A 25,372-nucleotide genomic window follows, 5' to 3' on the forward strand; every position below is an offset into this window, starting at 1 on the left:
ACCATCTTCAGCTTCTTCATCAATGACCTTCCCTCCATCATAAGGTCAGAAATGGGGATGTTCGCTGATGATTGCACAGTGTTCAGTTCCATTCGCAACCCCTCAAATAATGAAGCAGTCCGAGCCCGCATGCAGCAAGACCTGGACAACATCCACGCTTGGGCTCATAAGTGGCAAGTAACATTCACGCCAGATAAGTGCCAGGCAATGACTATCTCCAACAAGAGAGAGTCTAACCACCTCCCCCTGACATTCAACGGCATTACCATCACCGAATCCCCCACCATCAACATCCTGGGGGTCACCATTGACCAGAAACTTAACTGGACCAGCCATATAAATACTGTGGCTACGAGAGCAGGTCAGAGGCTGGGTATTCTGCGGCGAGTGACTCACCTCCTGACTCCCCAAAGCCTTTCCACCATCTACAAGGCACAAGTCGGGAGTGTGATGGAATACTCTCCACTTGCTTGGATGAGTGCAGCTCCAACAACACTCAAGACGCTCGACACCATTCAAGATAAAGCAACCCGCTTGATTGGCACCCCACCCACCACCCTAAACATTCACTCCCTTCACCACCGGCGCACTGTGGCTGCAGTGTGTACCATCCACAGGATGCACTGCAGCAACTCGCCAAGGCTTCTTCGACAGCACCTCCCAAACCCGCGACCTTTACCACCTAGAAGGACAAGAGCAGCAGGCACATGGGAACAACACCACCTGCACGTTCCCCTCCAAGTCACATACCATCCCGACTTGGAAATATATCGCCGTTCCTTCATCGTCGCTGGGTCAAAATCCTGGAACTCCCTTCCTAACAGCACTGTGGGAGAACCGTCACCACACGGACTGCAGCGGTTCAAGAAGGCGGCTCACCACTACCTTCTCGAGGGCAATTAGGGATGGGCAATAAATGCTGGCCTTGCCAGCGACGCCCACATCCCATGAACGAAAAAATAAAAAAGACTGACGGGTTGGTAATTGGCTGGATTGGATTTGTCCCGCTTTTTGTGGACAGGACATACCTGGGCAATTTTCCACATTGTCGGGTAGATGCCAGTGTTGTAGCTGTACTGGAACAGCTTGGCTCGAGGTGCAGCTAGTTCTGGAGCACAAGTCTTCAGCACTACAGCCGGGATGTTGTCGGGGCCTTTGCTTTATCCAGTGCACTCAGCCATCTATTGATATCACGTGTAGTGAATCGAATTGGCTGAAGACTGGCTTCTGAGATGGTGGGGATATCGGGAGGAGGCCGAGATGGATCATCCACTCGGCACTTCTGGCTGAAGATGGTTGCAAATGCTTGAGCCTTGTCTTTTACACTCACGTGCTGGACTCCGCCTTCATTGAGGATGGGGATGTTTACAGAGCCTCCTCCTCCCGTTAGTTGTTTAATTGTCCACCACCATTCATGACTGGATGTGGCAGGACTGCAGAGCTTTGATCTGATCCGTTGGTTGTGAAATCGCTTAGCTCTGTCTATAGCCTGTTGCTTCCGCTGTTTAGCAACATGCTCTAGACATGGGAGCTGGGAGCTGATTGAGCAGTTGTAACTGCTGTTTTCAAAAGGTGTATAAAGTGGAAGGTAGCTGCTAAAGCATAGAGCGAACAGAGTGTGAACTTGAGAATTTAGTGAGGGGGGAATTAGCTGTCAAGGAGGAAGAACAGTGAACAGAGAGGAAGAGCTCTGAGAGCAGCGGAGACGGGTGCAGGGACCGGAGCGGCAGAGAAAAGTAAATAAAAGTCTGGGATCGAAGGTCTGAACTCACTTGGAGCAGCGGAGGCGATAAATCTTCAGGATAAATTCAGTGGGATCAAAAAAAAAATCAAGGAGTGACGTTACAGGACAGCAGGTAGATGATAAATTAATTAGTTAATAAAACTAAGAATAGCGAGCGATTTAAAAAAAAATCTATAAAATATATAAATAAATTCTGGTTCGACAAGCGATGTCAGGGCAGGTGGTGTTTTGTTACCGCAGCATGTGGGAGTTTGTGGAGAGCAGTGTGATCCCAGGCAACCACATCTGCAGTAAGTGTCTGCAACTCAAGGAACTTCGGCTCAGAGTTGTTGAGCTGGAGTCTGAACTGCAGACATTGCCATGCATCAGGGAGGGGGAGAGTTATCTGGACATTTTGATCCAGGAGGCAGTCACACCTCCTAGATTAGGTGGTAGGTTAGATTTGTTCAATGTTCAGGGAGAGGAGGGTGTGACTTGCAAGTCAGGTAGGTATGGGGTCCCAGGATCTAGTGATGGTGGAGTCTCGGCCCCATACCTTCTCCAACAGGTATGAGGTACTTGCTACCTGTAAGGATGAGGGCAAAGACTGCAGGGGGGGATGGGCAAACTGACCACAGCACTGTGGTACAGGGGGCCATTCAAGTGGGGGGAGTAAAAAGGAATGTGATCGTGGTAGGGGATAGAATAGTCGGGGGATAGACACTATTCTCTGCAGCCATGACTGAGAGTCCCGAAGGCTGTGTTGCCTGCCCGGTGCTCGGGTTAAGGACATCTCCTCGTGGCTGGAAAAGAACTTGGACTATGAGGGGGAGGATCCTGTTGTCATGGTCCATGTAGGAACCAATTACATATGTAGAACTAACAATGAGGTTCTGCTGAGACAGTTTGAGGAGCTAGGGTCTAAATTAATAAGCAGAACCTCAAATGTAATAATCTCTGGTTTACTACCTGAGCAACATGCAAATTGGCACAGGGACAAACAGATCAGAGAGTTAAATGTGTGGCTCAGAGAGTGGTGTGGGAGGAAGGGGTTTCGATTCACGGGGCACTGGCACCAGTACTGGGGAAAGAGGGAGCTGTTCCTTTGGGACGGGCTCCACTTAAGCTGGGCTGGTACCGGGGTCCTGGCAAATTGGAAAACTAGGGCTGTAGGTCGGGCTTTAAACTAAAAAGGGGTGGGGGAAGGTGGTCAATTGAGGGGAAATTTAGAAATCTAATGGGAAAAGTCAAGACAATAGAGCAGTGTAGTGATTTGGGTAAAGAATAAGCAGAGTGTGGCAGCAAGGGACAGAGTTTACCAATAATAGAGCATCAAGTAAGGTCAAAGCAGGAAAGAAGTCAAAATTAAAGGCTCATTATCTGAATGCATGGAGCATTCGTAACTAGATAGATGAATTAGTTGCACAATTAGAGAAAAATGGGTTTGATCTGATAGCCATCACAGAGACATGGTTGCAAGATGAAGGTTGCGAACTAAATATTCCAGGGTACATAACATTTAGAAAAGACAGGCAGAATGGAAAAGGAGGGAGTGTAGCCCTAATAATAAAGGATGACATAAGGACAGTGGTGAGAAAGGATCTTGGCTCGGAGGATCAGGAAGTAGAATCAATATGGGTGGAAATAAGAAATAACAAGGGGCAGAAAACACTGGTGGGAGTGGTTTATAGGCCTCCTAATAGTAGCTATACCATTGGACAGAGTATTAATCATGAAATAATGGAGCTTGTAACAAAGGTAATGCAGTAATCATGGGGGACTTTAATCTTCACGTAGACTGGGCAAATCAAATTGGCAAAGGTAGTTTGGAAGACGAGTTCATGGAATACATTTGAGACGGTTTCCTAGAGCATTACGTCATGGAACCAATCAGGGAACAGGCTATTTTAGATCTTGTATTGTGTAATGAGACAGGGTTAATTAGTAATCTCACAGTAAAGGAACCTCTGGGGAAGAGTGATCATAATATGTTGGAATTTCACATTGAGTTTGAGAGTGACGTACTTAATTCCGAAACTAGAATCTTAAACTTAATTAAAGCCAATAACATAGGTATGAGGGGTGAGTTGGCTAAGGTAGATTGTGAAACTAAATTAAAGGGTGTGATGGTTGAAAAGCAATGGTAAACATTTGAAGCAATATTTCAACATTCTCAACAAATATACATTCCATTGAGAAATAAAAACTCCATGGGGAAAAGTGATCCACCCGTGGCTAACTAAAGAAGTTAAGGATAGTATTAGATTAAATGTGGAGATGCCGGTGATGGACTAGGGTGGACAGATTAAAGGAAGAGGCCTGTAATGTTGCCAAGAAGAGTCGTAAGCCTGAAGATTGGGAGAGTTTTAGAAACCAGCAAATGATGACCAAAAAATTGATGGGGGATAATAATCTATATTAATGACTTTGATGAAGGGATGGAGTGTAACTTATCCAAGTTTGCTGATGATACAAAGCTAGGTGGGTAAGTAAGCTGTGAGAAGGAAACAAAGAGTCTGCAAAGGGATATAGATAGGTTACGTGAGTGGGCAAGAAGGTGGCAGATGGAGTGTAATGTGAGGTTATTCACTTTGGTAGGAAGAATAGAAAAATAGAATATTTTTTAAATGATGAAAAAGTACTAAATGTTGGTGTTCAGAGAGACTTAGGTGTCCTGGTACAAGAAAAACAAAAAGTTAGCATGCTGGTAGAGCAGGCAACTAGGAAAGCAAATGGCATGTTGGCCTTTATTGCAAGGGAATTGGAGTACAAGAATAAGGAAGTCTTACTACAATTGTACAGAACTTTGGTGAGACCTCACCTGGAGTACTGTGTACAGTTTTGGTCTCCTTATTTCCTTATCTAAGGAAGGATACACTCACCTCAGAGGCAGTGCAACAAAGGTTTACGAGATTAATTTCTGGGGTAAGAGGGTTGTTCTATGAGGAGAGGTTGAGTAGAATGGGCCTATACTCTCTGGAATTTAGAGGAATGAGAGGTGATCTCATTGAAACATATAAGATTCTGAGGGGGCTTGACAAGGTAGATGCTGAGAAGTTGTTTCTCCTGGCTGGAGAGTCTAGAACTAGAGGGCATAGTTGCAGGGTAAGGGGTCGGCCATCTAAGACTGAGATGAGGAGGAATTTCTTCATTCAGAGGGTTGTGAATCTTTTGAATCCTTTAGCCCAGAGGGCTGTGGATGCTCAGTTGTTGAGTATATTCAAGGCTGAGATAGATAGATTTTTGGACTCTAAGGGAATCAAAGGATACGGGGATCGGGCAGGAAAGTGGAGTTGAGGTTGAAGATCAGCTATGATCTGATTGAATAGCGGAGCAGGCTCGAGGGGCCGTATGGCCTACTCCTGCTCCTATTTCTTATGTCTTGGAGTGGGGCGCCCGTTGCTGTGGCGGGGAATTTAAAGTGTGAAGATCTTTCAGCCTGCTAGCAGCAGTTCCCGGGAGATCCATGCCCAATTCTGGGTTTCTCTCTGGCAATCCGGAGGATTAGTAACCCTATAGGGAAGGTTTTGTTGGTTTTCTAGGTTGGCATGCATGCAAGGAGAGAGGACATTATTAAATATATAAGGTATCAAATGGAATAGAGACAATGAATCCTGAGCACTACTCAAACCATGACTGTAGAACAAGGGGATAGTGATACAAAAGTGGTAAAAGGTAATTTCAAGACTGATGTCATCACACAAAGGTGATTAATGCTTGATGATCTTTCGTGCAGGGTAATGGAGGCTTAGTTAGATGCTATGATGAGGGACTGTAAGTTTCTGTGGAAGGATGAGTTAGATAGACCAAATAACCTTCCTCATCCGTACTTATCATTGAGGAAGATGGGAACATTAATGTCGTGTTCTCTGAAAGCCAAGCCAGCTCTGAAAACACAGAGATGTACTAGGTTCAGATATCTGGGCAAGCTGATTTTCATTGAACTTTGTGTTATCATCATAATGTAATCTCATTTCTGCAAAACTACATATAGATTGGCCGAACCAAATTAGCAATAATACTGTGGAGCATGAATTCCTGGAGTGTGTACGAGATGGTTTTTTAGACCAGCAGGTTGAGGAGCCAACCAGGAAACAGGCTATCCTGGACTGGGTATTGTGCAATGAGAAGGGGTTAATTAATAATCTTGTTGTGCAGGGTCCTTTAGGGAAGAGTGACCATAACATGATAGAATTCTTCATTAAGATGGAAAGTGAAGTAATCCGACCTGAAACTAGGGTCCTAAATCTAAACAAAGGAAACTACGAAGGTATGAGGAGTGAGTTGGCTATGATAGATTAGGCAATGGCTAACATTTAAGGAACAAATGCATGAATTGCAACAATTATACATCCCTTTCTGGCGCAAAAACACAAAAGGAAAAGCGGCCCAACTATGGCTAACAAAAGAAATTAAGGATAGAATTAGATTCAAAGAGGAATCATATAAAGTTGCCAGAAAAAGTAGCATGCCTGAGGATTGGGAGTAGTTTAGAATTCAGTAAAAAAGGACCAAGAGATTGATTAAGGGGGGAAAAATAGAGTGAGAGTAAACTTGCAAGGAATATAAAAGTGGACTGTAAAAGCTTCTACAAGTATGTAAAAAGAAAAAGATTAGTGAAGATAAATGTAGGTCCCTTACAGTCAGAAACGGAAGAATTTATAATGGGGAACAAGGAAATGGCAGAGCAATTAAACAAATACTTAGACCATAAGAGATAGGAGTAGGCCATTCGGCCCCTCGAGCCTGCTCCGCCATTCAATGAGATCATGGCTGATCTGATTTTTACCTCAATTCCACTTTCCCCCCTTTTCCCCATATCCTTTGACTCCCTTGCTGATCAAAAATGTGTCTAACTCAGCCTTGAATGAATTCAATGACTCAGCCTCTGCAGCTTTTTGGGGTAAAGAATTCCAAAGATTCACGACCCTCTGGGAGAAGAAATTCCTGCTCATTTCCGTCTTAAATGAGCGACCCCTTATTCTGAGACTCTGCCCCCTAGTTTTAGATTCCCCCATGAGGGGTAACATCCTCTCAGCATCTACCCTATCGAGTCCCCTCAGAATCTTGTATGTTTCAATAAGATCTCCTCTCATTCTTCTAAACTCCAGTGATTATAGATCCAACCTGTTCAATCTTTCCTCATAAGACAAACCTTCCATACCCGGAATCAACCTAGTGAACCTTCTCTGAACTGCCTCCAATGCAAGTATGTCCTTCCTTAAATAAGGGCACCAGAACTGTGCGCAGTACTCCAGGTGTGGTCTCACCAGCACCCTGTACAGTTGTAGCATGACTTCCCTGCTTTTATACTCCATCCCCCTAGAAATAAAGGCCAATATTCTGTTTGCCTTCCGGATTACCTGCTGCACCTGTATGTTGACTTTTTGTGTTTCATGTACGAGGACACCCAGATCCCTCTGTACTGCAGCATTTTGTAGTATTTCTCCATTCAAATAATATTTTGCTTTTTTATTTTTCCTCCTAAAGTGGATGACTTCACATTTTCCCACATTATATTCCATCTGCCAAATTTTTGCCCATTCGCTTAACCTGTCAATATCCCTTTGCAGACACTTTGTGACCTCATCGCAACTTGCTTTTCCACCTATCTTTGTATCATCAGCAGATTTGGCCACAAGACACTCTGTTCCTTCATCCAAATCATTGATATATATTGTAAGTAGTTGAGGCCCCAGCACTGAGCCCTGCAGCACCCCACTAGTTACAGACTGACATTTTGAAAATGACCCTTTTATCCCGACTCTTTGTTTTCTGTTAGTTAGCCAATCCTCTATCCATGCCAGTATATTACCCCCAAACCATGAGCTCTTATCTTGTGCAGTAATCTTTTATGTGGCACCTTATCGAATGCCTTTTGGAAATCCGAATATACTGCATCCATTGGTTCCCCTTTATCCACCCTGCCCGTTACTTCCTCAAAGAACTCTAATAAATTTGTCAGACGCTATTTCCCCTTCATAAAACCACGTTGACTCCCCTTGATTGTATTATGAGTCTCCAAATGTCCTGTTACTACTTCCTTAATAATGGATTCTAGCATTTTCCCAATGACAGATGTTAGGCTAACTGGTTTATAGTTACCTGCTTTCTGTCTCACTCCCTTCTTGAATAGGGGTGTTATGTTTGCAGTTTTCCAATCCGCTGGGACCTTTCCAGAATCTAGTGAATTCTGGAAGATTACAACCAATGCATCCACTATCTCTGTAGCCACTTTCTTTAAAACCCTCGGATGCAAGCCATCAGGTCGAGGGGTCTTGTCAGCCTTTAGACCCATTAGTTTACCTAGTGCTTTTTCTCTAGTGATAGTGATTGTTTTTAGTTCCTCCCTCCCCTTTGCCCCTTGATTTTCTACTATTAATAATATATTATTAGTGTCTTCTACTGTGAAGACAGATACAAACTATCTGTTCAATTCCTCTGCCATTTCCTTGTTTTCATTATTATTTCCCCAGTCTCATCCTCTAAGGGACCAATGTTTACTTCAGCTACTCTCTTCCTTTTTATATACTTGACAGCTTTTACTGTCAGTTTTTATATTTCTTGCTAGTTTACTCTCATAATTTATTTTCTCCCTCTTTTTATTATTCTTTTAGTCATCCTTTTGGTTTTTAAAGTTTTCCCAATCTTCGGGCTTACCAGTAATCTTTGCCATGTTGTATGCTTTTTCTTTTAACCTGATTCCATCCTTGACTTCCTTAGTTAGCCATGGTTGGTTCACCTTTTTTGTGGAGTCTTTCTTCCTCTTCTTTCCTCCTTTGGTTCTATCTTTACGAAAGAGGACACAAATAACTTCCCATAAATGCTGGGGAACCAAGGGACTAGTGAGAAGGAGGAATTAAAGGAAATTAGTATTAGTAAAAAAATAGTGCTAGAGAAATTAATGGGACAGAAAGCTGATAAATCCCCAGGGCCTGATAATCTGCATCCCAGAGTACTAAAAGAGGTAGCCATAGAAATAGTGGATGCATTAGTTGCCATCTTCCAAAATTCTATAGATTATGGAACAGTTCCTGCAGATTGGAGGGTGGCAAATGTGACACCACGATTTTAAATAAAAGTAGGGAGAGAGAAAACCGGGAACTACAGACCGGTTAGCCTAACATCAATAGTAGGGAAAATGCTGGAGCCTATTATAAAGGATGTGATAACAGGACACTTAGAAAATATCAACGGGATTCGACAAAGTCAACATGGATTTATGAAAGGGCAGTCATGTTTGACAAACCTACTGGAATTTTTTGAGGATGTAACTGGTAGAATAGATAAGGGAGAACCAGTGGATGTGGTTTATTTGGATTTTCAGAAGGCCTTTGAAAAGTCCCACATAAGAGGTCAGTGTGCAAAATTAAAGCACGTAGGATTGGTGGTAATATACTGTTATGGATTGAAAATTGGTTAACAAACAGGAAACAGAGAGTAGGAATAAATGGGTCTTTTTCGGGGTGGCAGACAGTGACCATTGGGGTACCGCAGAGATCAGTGCTTGGGCCCCAGCTATTCGCAATATATATCAATGATTTGGATGAGGGAACTAAATATAATATTTCCAAGTTTGCTGACGACACAAAACTAGGTGGGATTGTGAGTTGTGAAGAGGATGCAAAGAGGCTTCAAGACTATTTAGACAAGTTGAGTGAGTGGGCAAATACATGGCAGTTGCAGTATAACATGGATAAATGTGAAGTTATCCACTTCGGAAGGAAAAATAGAAAGGCAGAGTGTTATTTAAATGGTGATAGATTGGGAAATGTCGATGTACAGAGGGACCTGGGTGTCCTTGTACACCATTCATTGAAAGTAAACATGCAGGTGCAGCAACAGTTAGGGAGGCAAATGGTATGTTGGCCTTCATTGCAAGAGGATTTGAGGAGCAGGGATGTCTTACTGCAGTTATACAGGGCCTTGTTGAGACCACACCTGGAGTATTGTGTGCAGTTTTGGTCTCCTTACCTAAGAAAGGATATACTTGCCATAGAGGGAGTGCAGCGAAGGTTCACTGGACTGATTCCTGGGATGGCAGGACTGTCGTATGAGGAGAGATTGGGTCGACTTGGCCTGTATTCACTCAAGTTTAGAAGAATGAGAGGGGATCTCATTGAAACATATAAAATTCTGACAGGGCTAGACAAATTGGATGAAGGGAGGATGTTTCCCCTGACTGGGGGTTCCAGAATGAGGGGTCACAGTCTCAGGATACGAGGTAGGACATTTAGGACTGAGATGAGGAAAAAATTCTTCATTCAGAGGGTGGTGAATCTGTAGAATTCTCTACCACAGAAGGCAGTGGAGGCCAAGTCACTGAATATATTTAAGATGGAGCTGGATAGATTTCTGGACACAAAAGGCATCAAAGGGTATGGGAAGAGAGCAGGAATATGCTATTGAGATAGAGGATCCCCCATGATCATATTGAATGGCGGAGCTGGCTCGAAGGGCGGAATGGCCTACTCCTGCTCCTATTTTCTATGTTTCTATATATACTTATCACAGCAATTTCGATCCAAAAATGGCATACAACTTGAAAGAGAATTCTTGAATTACAGACAAAATAGGCTAATATAAATTTGTGAGGGCACTGTTTCAAATCAACCACTTTGTTGGGAAATTGATCACAAAGGGAAGTAAATCAGAGATTAATTTTAAAAATGCCAATTATGTGGTACTTCAGTCCGGTATGTGTGAGATACGGTGCATTTAAACTAAAGCAGAATTTTGAGTTGAGCTTTGATGTTGAATATTTATATATGAAAACACTGATCAATTGGTTAACTTTATTTCAGGCCCTTGGGGCCAAGTACATTTTATTGAATTAGGCAGTTAATACATTAATGTTACAGCAGGTTGGTCTGGATTCATGAAGGATCCAAATGTAACAGACTGTAGAACTGAGGAATTTTAAGGGTCCACCAGAGTGATTGGATGATGATAGATTTGGATGTTATAAGCTCTGCTTTAGCTTGGTTGGGTCAGATACAGTTGATGGTTGCGTTTCCTGTTTATAACTTGTTCTCCGCGTCGATGCTTCTGTCTTATCTGTACTATTCAGTTAGCGCTCTTAGTGTGCATTGTTTATACAGAGACTCACTGTGCACTTCTGCCCTCCCTTACCCCCAAAATGTTGCCTTCATACTTCAGTTAGGCTGCTATAGAAGGCATTCTTCAAAACAGAAGTGAATCTGATTCACAAGAATATGTGGTGTGTGTTTTTAAAAAAAAGTATAATAGGGTAATTCTAATTGAGTAGAAATGTTAGTGACGCTCAGTGGAATGAACGTCTCGTAATGATAATTATGTTGTGCTGGAAATTTACAGTCAAGGTGCTGGTGGCACGTGGATGTGGTTAATGCTGTTATGAACGTAGTGATATTGAGTGTGTCTTTCTTGGTTAATTAATTAATTTATTTATTTATTTGTCATTTTTAAGTATTATCTTAAATGTCTTGCTTTTTAGTTCATTTTAGTTTTGTCTTTCTTTTTGATTTTCTTCCATTTTAAGTTTAGCTTCATTTTCTTTCTTGAGCGCTTCTAGGTGTTTTTCTCTTCTGTAGATATTTTTATTTTCTGTTTGAGGTAACTTTCATTTTTCTCGTCATATATATATATATATATATATATATATATATATATATATTTGTTTATTTATTTATTTCTAGTTAATGACTAGCTAAAGTTCCAAGTTTCTCCTGGTTGGCTGGACTTTTAGGGATGAGCTGAATATGTAAATATGGTCAGTTGGGTTACTTTTTGTTTGGAAATCCCCGGTGCTTTTTCCAACTCTTCTTCCCTCCCTTTCTGAAGGCAGTGACTCTCTGCAGTTTCAGTTCTTTGATACTTAGCTCGAATGGCCATTGGTGATTAGTCTGGGGTTGATGTTGGAAATAGTGCTCTCAAACTGGTACAGAGCAACTTAAAGCTCTTGGCAATTTAAAAAAAATTGAAACTTCTTGTCTTTCCACTTCTATGGTTTCTTGTGAAATGAACTAATCCCGCCTGACTGGGAAGGCAGGTGACCTATTCCCAGGCCTCTGCTTGTATGTTGCTGCTAAAGGAGGTGGTTGAGAACAGTTTAGGGTGACTATCTCAACATTTGTAGGTACACTGTATTGGTGTACCAAAGCATTGCTCTGCCCTTGTACAAGGACAACTTGATTTGATATATTTGGTGCTGTGTTGATGTTTTCTGCTTTGCCACTTTCTGTGCTTAGTTTAGAGGATTCACTCCAACCACAGTTTAGGGTGTCATGTACAGTTAGGTAGTGCGTCATTGTTTCCAACCTGTAAGATAATGTTAACCATGTTACCTACAGTACAGTATCTTTTGAAATTCTGAGACCATGTGCCATTTTTAATATCACAGATAAATAAGTTAGTCGGTGGGTCACAGCACTCCCTTTCGAAAAACAATGAAGACTCTTGTCAATCTGGTTATATGGATAATGCCATTATAATAAGTGTTCACATTTACCTGTTGTGCCTGTAGGTGGCACTGGTAATGGTTTTCAATGTTAAGTTTTGCTAACATTAGTAACACCGTAATGCTGTAAACCGTAACACATTGGCCTTGATTTTAAATCCTTCCCTCCTCAAACACTCACTGCCCCACCCCATGCACCCAACCTTGCAGTTTTCTAATTATCCTCATGCCTTCTAACTGTGCTTGACCTGAGACAGCACTTGGTCTTTAATTACCTATGTGCAATGCTACAGCAGATCACATTTTTGATCAAAAGAATGGACTGTAGTAATCTGCAGTTATTTGTTATATTCGGTGTCTAGTACAACACACTAACTTGGCACTCTGCTGCCTTGACACATGACCTTGCAGAGACATCTGAGGGTTGGGACTAAACATTTTACATTCCTTCCCTTTTATTTCCTATTCCAAACAGGTGGGTCAGTCAAGGAAACATTTTTAATTTAAAAAAATCATAGAATTTTAAGCAACAGAAAAAATCTTGAGCTTTGTTAACACAAGCATTCAATATGTGTGCAGATGCCTTATGGAAGTTTATACAAGAATGCTACAAGTGACATTGTCAGACTATCCTATGTGACACTGCTTGCGAATATGGCCACTGATAGTAGTAATGCCCTGTGTGTAACTTTTTGTTTTGATTAACATGTTAATTAGGCTTTGATCAGCTCGCAACCTGTTGCCTGCTCTTTTTTTGTTGCCTGCTCTCTCTTGTGGAGTGGGTGGACACACCCAGCATAAGATAGGAATGAGTCCACCATGCATTCCACTGCTAGTGTGAACATATCAACCTTTCACATACTGTGACTCGTGCTAGCTTATTTTCAACTTCACACATGGCCACTTATGTGAGTTACTGGAATGCTGCTGGAAACTGTGGAACTGCATCCCAGCATTAGTTAGTGCCTTCGAGAGAGAGATGGAGAATGAGAATATTAGGGGGAACATTAAAAAGTTTGGCATTTGAAATGTGGTAATATCCAGGCATATGGTATTTTGAAGTATGTAAAACCACTAGAAAGCAGTTTATTGCAAAGAAAAACACTGAGCAGGAAGTGAATAAAAATAGAATTTCCTTTCACCACAAACTACATTAGAAATTGTTGAGACTTGCTGATAGTGTGGATGCTATATAAGGAGTGTTGTGATCATGAGTATGATCAGAGTTAATTACATTTAAATTAACATTGCCTATGTTAAAGTGAGTGTTGAACAGTAGCAGTACATAAATAAAGAATGTATTTTGTTTATAAATCCTGAACCTATGGCATCTGTTTCCCATATATTCTGACGATACCCATTTGAAGAACACCATAATGAAATATTTTACCGGGTCACTTACCACCATCACCAACAACAACTTGCATTTATATAGTGCCATTAACATAGGCCGCTTCACCAAATCGGTGGCAATGGTTCGGAGTTTGTGGCAGGGGCTGAAGACAATGCCCTTGATTTTCTTGATGTTTAACTGGAGGAAATTGTGGCTCACCCAGGTCTGATTGTCAGGCAAGTAAAACAAAGGCGGTGGTGGAGAGGTAGAGCTTGGATATTGTCAGTGTACATGTGGAACCTGACCTCTGTCTATGGATGATTTTGCCAAGGCGCAGCATGTAGATGAGGAAGAGCAGGGGGTTCAAGGATAGATCCTTGGTGGACTCTAAGTAATAGTGAAGGGACAGAAAGAGAAGCTATTGCTGGAGATTCTCTAGCTATGATTGAATAGGTAAAAATGGAACAAAGCAAAGTTAGTCCCACTCCACTGGAAAATGGAGGAGAAGCATTGGAGGAAGATAGTGTGATCAACCGTGTCAAAGGCTGCAGATAGGTCAAGCTGGATGAGGCGGGATTGTGCACCACAGTCACAGAGATGTCATTTGTGATTTTGATTTGAACTGTTTCAGTTCTGTGACGGGTGGAAACCTGATTCAAACATGGAATTGCAGGAAAGGTGGGCATGGATTCAGGAGGTGACAGCATGTTCAAGGACTTTGGAGAGGAAAGGGAGGTTGGAGATGGGGCAGTAGTTTGCAAGGACAGGGGAGTCGAGGGTGGCTTTTTTGAGGAGGGGGGTGATGATGGTGGGTTTGAAAGGGAAGGGAACAGTACCTGAGGAGAGGGAGTCTTTTACAATGTCAGCTAGCATGGGGGCCAGGAAGGGAAGTTAAGTGGTCAGCAGTTTAGTGGGAATGGGGTTGAGGAACCAGGAGGTGGGTCTCATGGACAAGATGATTTCCAAGAGAGTATGTGGGGAGATGGGAGAGAAATTACAGTAAAGTGCCGGTTCAGGGCTAGGGTAGGTGGGGTCTTGGGGGAGCATTGGTTGGAAGGGGGGATGTGGCAGAAGCAATTGAACAGATGGTCTCAAAGAAGTCCATGAGCTCCTCACACTTCTTGGAGGTGGAGGAGACAGGAGAGACAGGTTTAAGGAGACAGTTGGTAGTGGACAAAAGAAACTGGGGTTTATCCCTGCTCTCCAGGATAATCCTGGAGAAGTGAGCTGTTTTGGTAGAGGAGAGTGAGGCCCAACAGTGCTTGATGTAATTCAGCCAGATCTGGTGATGGATGGTTAAATCAGTTGTGCACCAGGTTTCTAAATACATGTTTAAAGAGAAAACAAAATTTTAGGAACTATTCCCTGTATCGATAAAACCATGTTTAGGAGACCCTTTCGCTTCAAAATGATAATGTAAAGACATCAGTCTAAGTTGAAACTGAACCTTCTAATGAATAATGTAGACTCGACACACAGCCATAACGAAGTGAATCATATTCACATAGAGATGTATTACTGTATACTTTGTAGAGTTTTATTTTATTGTCTACTGTGATGGCAATTACTGTACAGAATCAATCTAAAAGGAAGACGAATCATGTTATTAGTACAACCATTGCTCTAATTCTGACTTTGGATCCCATTTTTTTTGGGAGGTGGAATTAGGGAGATGATAGAGCACTGTTTAAACCATTCATTATACTGCTGTTTGTTACTTTTAATTGCCCATTTGAACTTTGCATAGGACAGTCATTTAATCATTCATATTCTACCTAAAAAATTGTTTGTTAATAATGAATGAAAACAATTCTAAATCAATAAATAAACCATTATTTCAGTTGGGTGGTCACCAAAACATTTACAAATTGAACTGTTTAATGCAAAAATACACTTGGCCTATATAGAAACCCATTTTGTATAAAACTGTGAAAATATGCCATTGATACCCTTGTTTTTGCCCTTATTCAGCTTTCTTTACTCATTAGTTCCTTCAGGGCCTGAAATAGCGTAACACGGGGGAACAGGCTACTGCTCGTATAGTACTAAGTATCTCTAGAGAATCAAAGAGGAACCGAAAGAGATGATATTTCCTGTTGTCCTGTGAATATTATTTTTAAAAAAGAAGTGGTTAAAAATGTTGTTTCTAAAATTAAAAAGCAACAGATTCTTGGAAAATAATATGGATTTACAGTTAGGCGAGTAAACAAAAGTTGCGAGGAGTTGAAAAAGAGCAGTAACACTGAAGTAAGAAACTTCCATGGTGGTTTTAGCATTAAATTGGTGGTAAAATCAGTCAGACTGATGATGAGTCTATGCCAGCTGAAATTGTGGCATGTTACAATTTTTTTTTGGGAGGAGGCCGGGTGCTGTATTGTTTAACCATAGAATTTACAAAACCTTCTAAATGCAAGGTTTTACAAAAAAAAAGCTTCAATTTCAGTTGTGTCCCTGATGCTGGGATCTAAACAGATAATAGATTGGAGAATAAGTTTTAACAGGTCAGTATAGAATTTTATTTGGCAGGAATACCAGGAAATTTTTAAAACCGTATTGTGTTCATTTGATCCAGCTGCAATTTTAATGCACAAAAATTACATTACTTTTATTTAGTTTAAACATTACAGATAGACTTTAAATAATGAATGGAATTGTCAGGATAAATATAGAATGGCGCTTCTCTGTAGTGGGAGAATCCAGAACAAGGCAGCGTAATCTTAGAATTTGACCTTAAGTCAGTTGGTAACAAATCCCGAGAAAATATTTTCACATAAAAGGTTAGTGAGAATGTGGAATGTCATAGATGCAGAGTCAATTGAAGTGTTTAAAATTAATATGGATACTGGGACTAAGGGTATTAAGGGGTATGTAGAAAGGGTGGGGAATTGGGATTAAAATAAAGGGCTGTCAGAGTGGTGGAGTAGACTGTATGGGCTGAATGGCCTACTCTAATGTTTCCATCTCTGTGATCAAACTGAACCAATTGTCTTTCTATTCTTTTAGCTTTTTCTTGCAAAATGATGCAATTTGCCTATGACATCACGAGGAGGAAGAAAGATTACTTCTGACTATGACATGAAGTTCCACATTTGATAATCTTCAAACCAGTTAGGAAATCCAATGGCTGCATCAAGTTTGTGTTTAAAAAAAAAAATTAGGTTGTGAATCGTGGAGGTTGGAATGAGACTGAAATCGCCACAATGCTGTCGTCCAGTGAGGCTGGTGCCGATATCGCAGACTGGTTGATCAGCATCCATCTGGAGCAGTACACTGACCATTTCAAACAATCTGGCTACTGCACTGTAGGGGACTGTAAACACTTGAACAACGAGATCCTTCTTCAGTTTGGGATTGCTCCGACAGGACATCGTAAAAGAATACTTAAACATTTGTGTTGTGTGTTTCCAGAAGTAGATGAGTCGATGGTATCTAAAGGTCCTGATAAATTAATGAACAGAGACACTGAATTGGAGGGTGAGAGTCAGGTCTTTATTTTACATAGCCCACCTACAATAGAAGCTGAAAGAAGTGTACCTGTGTCAAAGCTGAGAACTATCTATATCAAGGGTGGCCTAACTTCAGACCATACAGACCCAATAAACATTGATGGATGTATTAACTCAAAAAACAAAATTCCATCTCCCCAAATGCAGCGGGTTAAAGTACAACAGAAATTTCGGATTGGTAAAAACCAAAAAATAAATGCATTTGAGCCTGATAATGCCTGTTTCAATTCTTGTGAACCACAAGATGATGTGGATAGCAGACCACCACTTCCACCACGAATTCATCAGGGTACCCCGCCACTCAAATTCACTGGAGATAGGATGTCGCTACCTTCTGGTTCTGTTGATTCCTCACATCATTCCTTTACAAATGAACAGTCCACATCCGCAGAAACTAAAGGTTTAACCAGCAGTCTGTCAGACTCGCCTCTTTTTGAATTTCAAGGCGAAATGATGCTGAACGATTTCTATGATGGACTGCTGGGTAGTCCAGAGCAGGCTGCTTCATGTCCTGTGAAGGCATCTGATCTTCGAAACAGACCAGTGCCACAGCTCCCTGGCCTGTGTGCAGCACACGGAGTTGTACTACACTCTACAGACAACAGGTATAGTAGCATGCTCTGCTTCGCCATCTTGTATTGCAGTTCGAAGAATTGAGTCTTCAGTGGTGAAGATCCAATTTTGTCTTTTCTGAAAGTGAAGATAGAACACTTGTAATTAAAAGATTATGTGGCATACATGGGGCTAATCGTCAGATAAATTTGATATTGTTAAATAACAGAGTAATTATGCATTTGGAAACATCAACTAAGGTTTACTCTAATTGAAGACCCAACTACATTGTATTAAATAGAATTTTATCTCCCACAGTCCTAAACTTGCATGGTAAGCAAAATATATTGGCTTTTCTGAGAAATTATCAACTTATTTACATTGTTTTGGTGTACTTCCATCTTGCTTCCTTGTTTTGGATTATAGAATGAGTTGAGTTGAATACAATACACAATTTCCTCCTTTACAATCTGTGTGCTGACAATTAAATATTTTAAGAAGTTACAATTACTCGAGGACTAGAGTTTTGAAACCAGCCGTAACTATGGAATTCTTATGTAATGTAGAATAACGCAGACTAAAGCTCAGTTCCACTGCTCAAAATTTGTTATTTTTGGCATAAATTGGCAGTCTCAGTCAAAATGCCATAAGGATGTTTGGTGTGGGAGTGGAAAAAAATGCACATGCTCTGTTGTGGACACACTTCTTCACTTGGGATTAAAAAATATTTTCGAGACAGAGCCAAGGGAGTTTTACTGTTGTATCATGGTGTGCTATACATCACTTAAGAATGTTTGATGTTGACGAGTGTGCAAAGTGAACAAAGTGTGCCATCCAGTAGCACTGAGCTCACTTCCCTGATAAGCACGAATATTCACCAAAAATATATAATTTTTTTTTTTAAAAAGCCCTGATTTAAAACAAAATGATTCCAACATCTAGTCATTAACACATTGCAGTTTGTGGGACCTTGCTGTGCGCAAATTGGCTGCTGCGTTTCCTACATTACAACAGTGACTACATTTTAAAAGTGGCTGTAAAGCTCTTTGGGACATCCTGAGGTTGTGAAAGGCTCTATATCAATGCAAGTTAATTCGTTCTTCTTTACATCACTAGCCTGGATCCTGAAAATACCTTTACTATACTAACATACGAAAAGTCAGACAGAAAAAGACCAGCTGGTTCATTGAGTCTGTCCCATTCAGCTGCATTGCAACAAGGCAACGCAACCCCCAGTACTTATCACTTAAGCCATGTAATCTCATGGGAGAGGCAAAAAAAAACAGATAAAAATAAACAAGACCAATTCAGGGAAACTCCTTTGACCCCTGAAAGTGTTCATAAAATGAGTTGCAGAAGATAGCAATGATAATCTACTTTCAGCTCCTCCAGGAACTTGTCCAGATCCTTTTAGAACATTTGCAGCGAATCTGAATTAATTGCATGAGCCAGTAACTTATTCCAAAAGTCAGTGACCCTCTAGGAAAAGAAAAACTTCCCTGACATCTAACCGATCCTATGCTTACATAACTTGTACTTATGTCCCCTTGTTCTTCCTAACCTATTTAATTCAAATAATCTTTCCACAGTCTAGTCCCTTCATCATTTTAAATACTTCACTTAAGTTCCCTGAAGTCTGCTTTCCTAGAGTAAAGGAACCCTGAGCCTATCATGATAGCTAGGTATAAGAACATAAGAAATAGGAGCAGGAGTAGGCCATACAACCCCTCGAGCCTGCTCCGCCATTCAATCAAATCGTGATCTTTAACCTCAACTCCACTTTCCTGCCCGACCCCCATATCCCTTGATTCCCCTGAAGTCCAAAAATCTACCTATCTCAGCCTTGAATACACTCAACGACTCAGCATCCACAGCCCTCTGGGGTAGAGAATTCCAAAGATTCACAATCCTCTGAGTGAAGAAATTCCTCCTCATCTCAGCCTTAAATGGCTGACCCCTTATCCTGAGACTGTGCTGTCCAGATCTAAACTCTCCAGCCAGGGGAAACAACCCCTCAGAATCTTTTATGTTTCAATGAGATCACCTCTCATTCTTCTAAACTCCAGAGAATATAGGCCCATTCTACTCAACCTCTCCTCATAGGACAATGCTCTCATCCCAGGAATTAATCTAGTGAACCTCTGTTGCACCGCCTCTAAGGCAAGTATATCCATCCTTAGATAAGGAGACCAAAACTGTACACAGTATTCTAGGTGAGGTCTCACCAAAGTATTAGAAGTAAAGGGAATTAGGGGTTATGGGGAGCGGGCAGGAAATTGGACATGAAGCTGAGTTCGGATCGGTCAAAGGCCCTGTGGGTGGCGGAGAGGGCCCAGGGGCTGAGTGGCCGGGTCCTGCTCCTACTTCTTGTGTTCTTTAGATTTGTGGTTGGGATCAGATCAGCCATGATCTTATTGAATGGCGGAGTAGGCTCGAGGGGCCGATTGGCCTACTCCTGCTCCGATTTCTTATGTATCTAGTGGCTCTCTTCTGAACTATTTCTAGTGTTTCTATTATCTCTTGTACAAGGAGATGTAGCCTAACTTCTGTGCTACTCTAGACTTAATATGTTGGAACTAATTCACACTTTTTAAATTCATTCTCAAGATGTGGGCATCGCTGGCAAGGTCAGCATTTATTGCCCATCCCTAGTTGGCCTTGAGAAGGTCCTTCTTGAAATACAGCTGAGTGGCTTGCTAGGCCACTTGAGGGTAGTGACTGGGTAAGGACAGCAGATTTCCTCCTCTAAAGGGCATTTGTGAACCTGTTGGGTTTTTATGACAATCCGACAGCTTCATGGTCACTTTTACTGGTACCAGCTTTTTATTTCCAGATTTTTTTTTTAAACTGAATTCAAATTCTCAAACTGCCATGTTGGGATTTGAAATCACATTCTTTGGATTACTAGTCCAGTCACATAACCACTACACTACCGTGCTCTGCCTGCTCATGCAGTTCGGTTACAATTTGTTTGGGCCAAACTTGTTTCCATATCTTTTGTCAGCCTCTTTTCGCTAGCACAAACGCACTAGATACCTACAAGAATCTTTCTCGTGACTCATCTGATCAAATGATTCCTAGCCACTCCTGCAATTCTAATTGCAGAATCAGCACAATTCAGTTAACTTAATTAACTTTGTTGTTTAACAGCCCGATCAGCATAATCCTTTCACAACTTCAGTTTCATCAGCATGCTTGCAACAGTCAGTACCACCAATTCCTGTTCAGGCCAAACTCTGTCTTTGCATTCTCTCAATAAAAGTGAACCCTGGCAGCTCAAACAATTGAGAGGATGACTTAGCTAGCAATAGGGCCACAGGTCTACAACTGCCTATTTTTCTCTCTCTCTCTCTGGGGTGACCACCTTTGGGAACTGTAGTACTCCTTATCACTGTCTCGGTGAGATCAATTAACTTGGCACAGGTTAACACATCTGTTATTGGAGGAAGTTACCTGGTGGCTGGTATCAGACCATATACTCCTATATCCAATGTTGGGTGCCTACCATGTTGGGTCACAGAGAGGCAAGCAGCTGCTGTAGAAGCTCTGCATCTCCAAATGGTCAAAGCACTGTTTGATGAGATATGGTCTGTGTCCATGCAGTGATGAAGAAGATGATGACAATTCAATCCCACATTTTCTGCTGTTTACGTGGAGTTTTTGTATCCACTGCCCTCTTAGTGAAGACTCAAATCTGTTCTTGTCAGTTCTCTAAAGACTGTCCTCTTTGCGGGGTTGTGGATGGAAAGCTGGGTCTCTTTAGGGTGAGTTGGCTCCAAGGTGCCCTGCCTGCCAATGGAAGATTGGAACTGAGACAGCCCTTTGGGACACTCCCTAATCTGATATCTGGGCCAGGCAGTTCTGAAGTATTCCAAGGCACTCTTGGTGATTGATGACCAGCTACCCCAGCTCATTATTGGGAACTGGAGGGGTAGATCTGACACTGACAGCTGGGATTGTTACCACTTGACTCCAGATAACCCTGGATCCCAATACCCTGATAGATAGGGTGGTCCTATCAGGAGAAGCAGCAGGAAGCTTAACAGTGCTATGTGCTCGTAAGCTGCATGGTATCAGCTGGTTTAACTCCAGCAGTACCCCATTTGTACACTTTGGGGGGGTGGGGTGGTGGTTGGTCCATTAAATCCCAAGTGTTTACAACATGTGCTTAAGTAAGTGGGGTGTGGGAAAAGTGTGTGCACTTTGTATTGAGCAAATAGAAACTGTACCTCTCTTGATTTCTGAGTAATATGGTTTGGAGACTTTTAAGCATGGTAATGGGAGCCAGCTTGTGTTAGACGTCTGACTGATCCAAAAGAAAAGCACAGACTGACAGTAAATCCTGGGACTTTCCTGGTCTGCCAGTAATGGCAACTTTACCTCTGAGCTATCAGTGGAGTCTTGATTTTGAATTTCTGAAGTGCTTCTATCTGATTGTGATGAACCTTCATGCAAATTTTAATAAGGCTCTGCACATATTTTCGATGTTGTCTGAGCAACAATCATTTTGAGAGCTCTCAATATTCTTACATTTTTTCCCATAGTGCTGTGTATCTGACTTTGTTTCACCCCTTCTTTCAATGCCATCGGTAACAACTATTTAAAAGCAATAATCAGACCATGTCAAGTGAATGCCTTTAGGCAAATCAATATTTTGAATGCAAAAGAACATCCCTTTTGATTTAACAGATTTACTGCCATTTTTATGCTGCTTCCTTTTTCATTGGTACAAGTAGAAAGTCATGGTTTGACTGCCCACTATGAAGTTAGAGAAATCAAAGCTCCACATATGCATGTTCAAATGCATGGATGGAGTATGGCTTGCTAACCATTACCTGTTAATACTTTTAATGAATGTTTCATCAGCTCTTTTCAGTCATCTATTTCTATTTATTAAGATAATTATGTAATGGTCTGTCAGCATTTATCAAAACAAAGGCTACTTTATAATAGAGTTGAAGTACCTCATTTTTGATGTGAGACTGGGTACATTTTTGGTGATTAGTCAGTGCTTAAGAGGACTCCGCTAATGTCAAAAGAGCAGCATGAATGCACCATTGACTCCTAAAGTCAGCTCATGTGATCTGATTAGTGATTTCTGGCTCACTGTGAGTGGAGTTGCAGTTAGAGCTGTCATTACAATTACAATCGAGTTGAATTACACTAGCATGATTATGTCAATGCTGAATGGAGTGATTGACAGGACTCGCAGAAAGCCTTGCTCTTCACCGTGAAAGTAAAACAGGGGAAGAAGGCATTATAGAAAATTTCAAACATGGTATACGTTGAAAATATTTTAGATACGCTTGTGTGAAGTAATCTATGGAATGCATTTAGTTATGAAAAAAGTTATTTACTCTTTTATCTAAATATATTTACAAGTAGTTTCATGTATATTAAAAATAAACTTATGTTTTAGTGCAATCTATAATTCTCCTGCATGAAGAAAATGCCATTGTTCAACATTTAATTATCAAAAGGTTATTGACTGGAATTTTGTAAAATTATTACATTTTCCTGCTCACATTTGGGTCAATATTCGATGAAATGTCAGGATTTCCATAAGCATACCTCTCAACTGCCTTGATTTAATGGGGAAATTCCGCTTTTTAAAAAAAAAAATTTTGCAGGTGAATTTTATCCCCAGCCCACTATCCTGACTTCAGTGTGACTGTTGAATTTTAATGTTTTCTCTGACCTTAGAACTGTTGGTCCCAAAACCTTTTTTTGAAGTTTTCTGTAACAACCAGCAAGTGAACAATATGTGAACAGAAAATGCTGGAAATACTCAGCAAGTCAGGCAGCATCTGTGGAGAAAGAAACAGAGTTAACATTTCAGGCCGAAGACCTTTCGTCAGAACTGTTCTTACAAAGGGTCATCGACCTGAAATGTTAACTCTGTTTCTTTCTCCACAGATGCTGCCTGACTTGCTGAGTATTTCCAGCATTTTATGTTTTTATTCCAGATTTCCAGCATCCTTTAGTATTTTGCTTTTGAATATGTCAACAGGTGTCAACTCCTAAAGAAAGTGACAGAGCGAGTGAATGTCGTGGGCGAACAGTCCTTTGAACTCTTAAATATATGAAAAATCACTGGATAGTTAAAGCTCTATTGGCCTCGACAGAAATATGACCCATCAATTAAGAGATATTTGCAACCTTGAGTCACAGTAAACATTCCTAATATGATAGTGTAACCAATTTTGGTTAAGAATTCTTAAACTTAATATTTTCTGTGAAGGTGCATGTACCACTACCTCTCTCTGCTGCATCTGACATCCCCAGTCTTCTACCCACCACATCGCCAATTCTCCATCTGCCTTCAGTTTTTCTTCCATCTCTCCCTCTTCCCCTCCAATGAGTCCCACCACCTGCTCTTCCCACTCAACTCTTGATCATTCACCTAGACCTTCATGCTTACTGATATTGTAAACCGTTCTCTGCTCAGGCACTATCCTCCCTTTAAAAACCATCATCACCCCCACCTCCTCAAAAGAAAGCCACCTTTGCTTTATTCATACTCTCCGACTACCGCTCCATCTCTAACCTTCTGTTCCTCAAATGAATCATCACCATTCTCGAATGTCCTGCACTAAGTCCTGCTTTTCCATGCCCATCTCTTTCAAAAGTGCCTGTTCAAATCCCTTCCGTTTGCTTTCTGTCCTGTTCAGATTACCAAGGTAGCCCTAACCAGTCATTAAAGACTCTGTGGCCATGTTGCATTATCTTTCCTTGTCCTCCTCCTGAACTCTCCACAGTGTTCGATAATGTTGATCATACTTTTCTCTTCCGTCGCCGCTCCTATGTTGCCCATCTCCATGGTTTGCACTTGCATGGTTTTACTTCTGCTTCTTCGAACAAGCCAACATGTCTGCAGCAATAACACAATGGGCCAAATCTTGCTGGAGTGGGGCATCGCACAGCGTGTGCCATGAGTTAGACTTTTTCTGCACTCTTCAGCTCGAATATCATTTGTGGCATAATTTTCCAGAAGTGCAAGCTGATGATAGCACGGGAGAGTAATGGGGCATCTGGGACTGTAGTGAATGACGAGAGCAACTGTATATCTCGTTGGTTAAGGAGATACAAGGATTGAGAAAGAAACAGTTGAACGACGGAGAAGGTGGTGAATTAGAGTCAAATCGGGTACAGAAAGAATAATAGAGAGGGAAAGAAAGATTTGATTAAGAAAGAGAAAAGAGACAAAGGAATAGTAAGAAAAATAAATTAACATTAAATTTTAAAACTCTCTTAACAATTTACTACAAGTAGGAATGAACTCAACAGTTTAAATTATTCCTATTCTGAGCCAGAGAGATTGACTGGCATTGTATTAACAATTATCACGTTGTTAAAAGGGTACTTACGCTGTTAACTATGAATCCTAATTTTCTGCGGGTTTAATGGGCAATTAATGTGCAAATCCAGCACGTTCTTAAAAATAACGGGAGGGCTAAGGGTGAGATGCTGTTTGTGCGAAGCAAACGGTGGAGCGGCGTAAATTGACCAGTAAGTTCTGGAGATTCGCAACTCACGGCCTATTTCTTCATCCCCTGAACTTACTGGACGATTAATAATGCGTGCGTCGTTAACGTGCCATTTATCTTTCCAGGAAGATTTTGCCCATTAATATCTCTTGCTGTTCTTATCAAAGCTCTAACCTTGGCCCATTTCTCATCTTTCCTCTTTCTCGTCTATATATACTGCCCTTCATGATAATCATCTACACTTGTGGTCAGTTTCATTATTTATGCTGGTGACACCTAGCTCTAGTCTCTGCCACTTCCCTCAACCTCGGCCACCTCTGTGTGGGCAAACTG

At 41.3% G+C, this 25,372-nt stretch overlaps 1 protein-coding gene across 1 annotated transcript in view; it reads left to right on the plus strand.

The window, feature by feature from the left end:
• arap2 (ArfGAP with RhoGAP domain, ankyrin repeat and PH domain 2) overlaps positions 1-25,372 on the plus strand; it is a 332,431-nt gene that overhangs the window by 30,145 nt on the left and 276,914 nt on the right. Inside the window, exon 2 of the mRNA XM_067988973.1 lies at positions 16,498-17,605. Within this exon, the coding sequence (XP_067845074.1) occupies positions 16,695-17,605 (911 nt within the window). The 5' untranslated portion in view covers positions 16,498-16,694. The remainder of the gene's footprint in view (positions 1-16,497; positions 17,606-25,372) is intronic.

The sequence above is a fragment of the Heptranchias perlo genome, chromosome 1, assembly GCF_035084215.1.
Source record: "Heptranchias perlo isolate sHepPer1 chromosome 1, sHepPer1.hap1, whole genome shotgun sequence".
In the NCBI taxonomy this organism is placed as follows: domain Eukaryota; kingdom Metazoa; phylum Chordata; class Chondrichthyes; order Hexanchiformes; family Hexanchidae; genus Heptranchias; species Heptranchias perlo.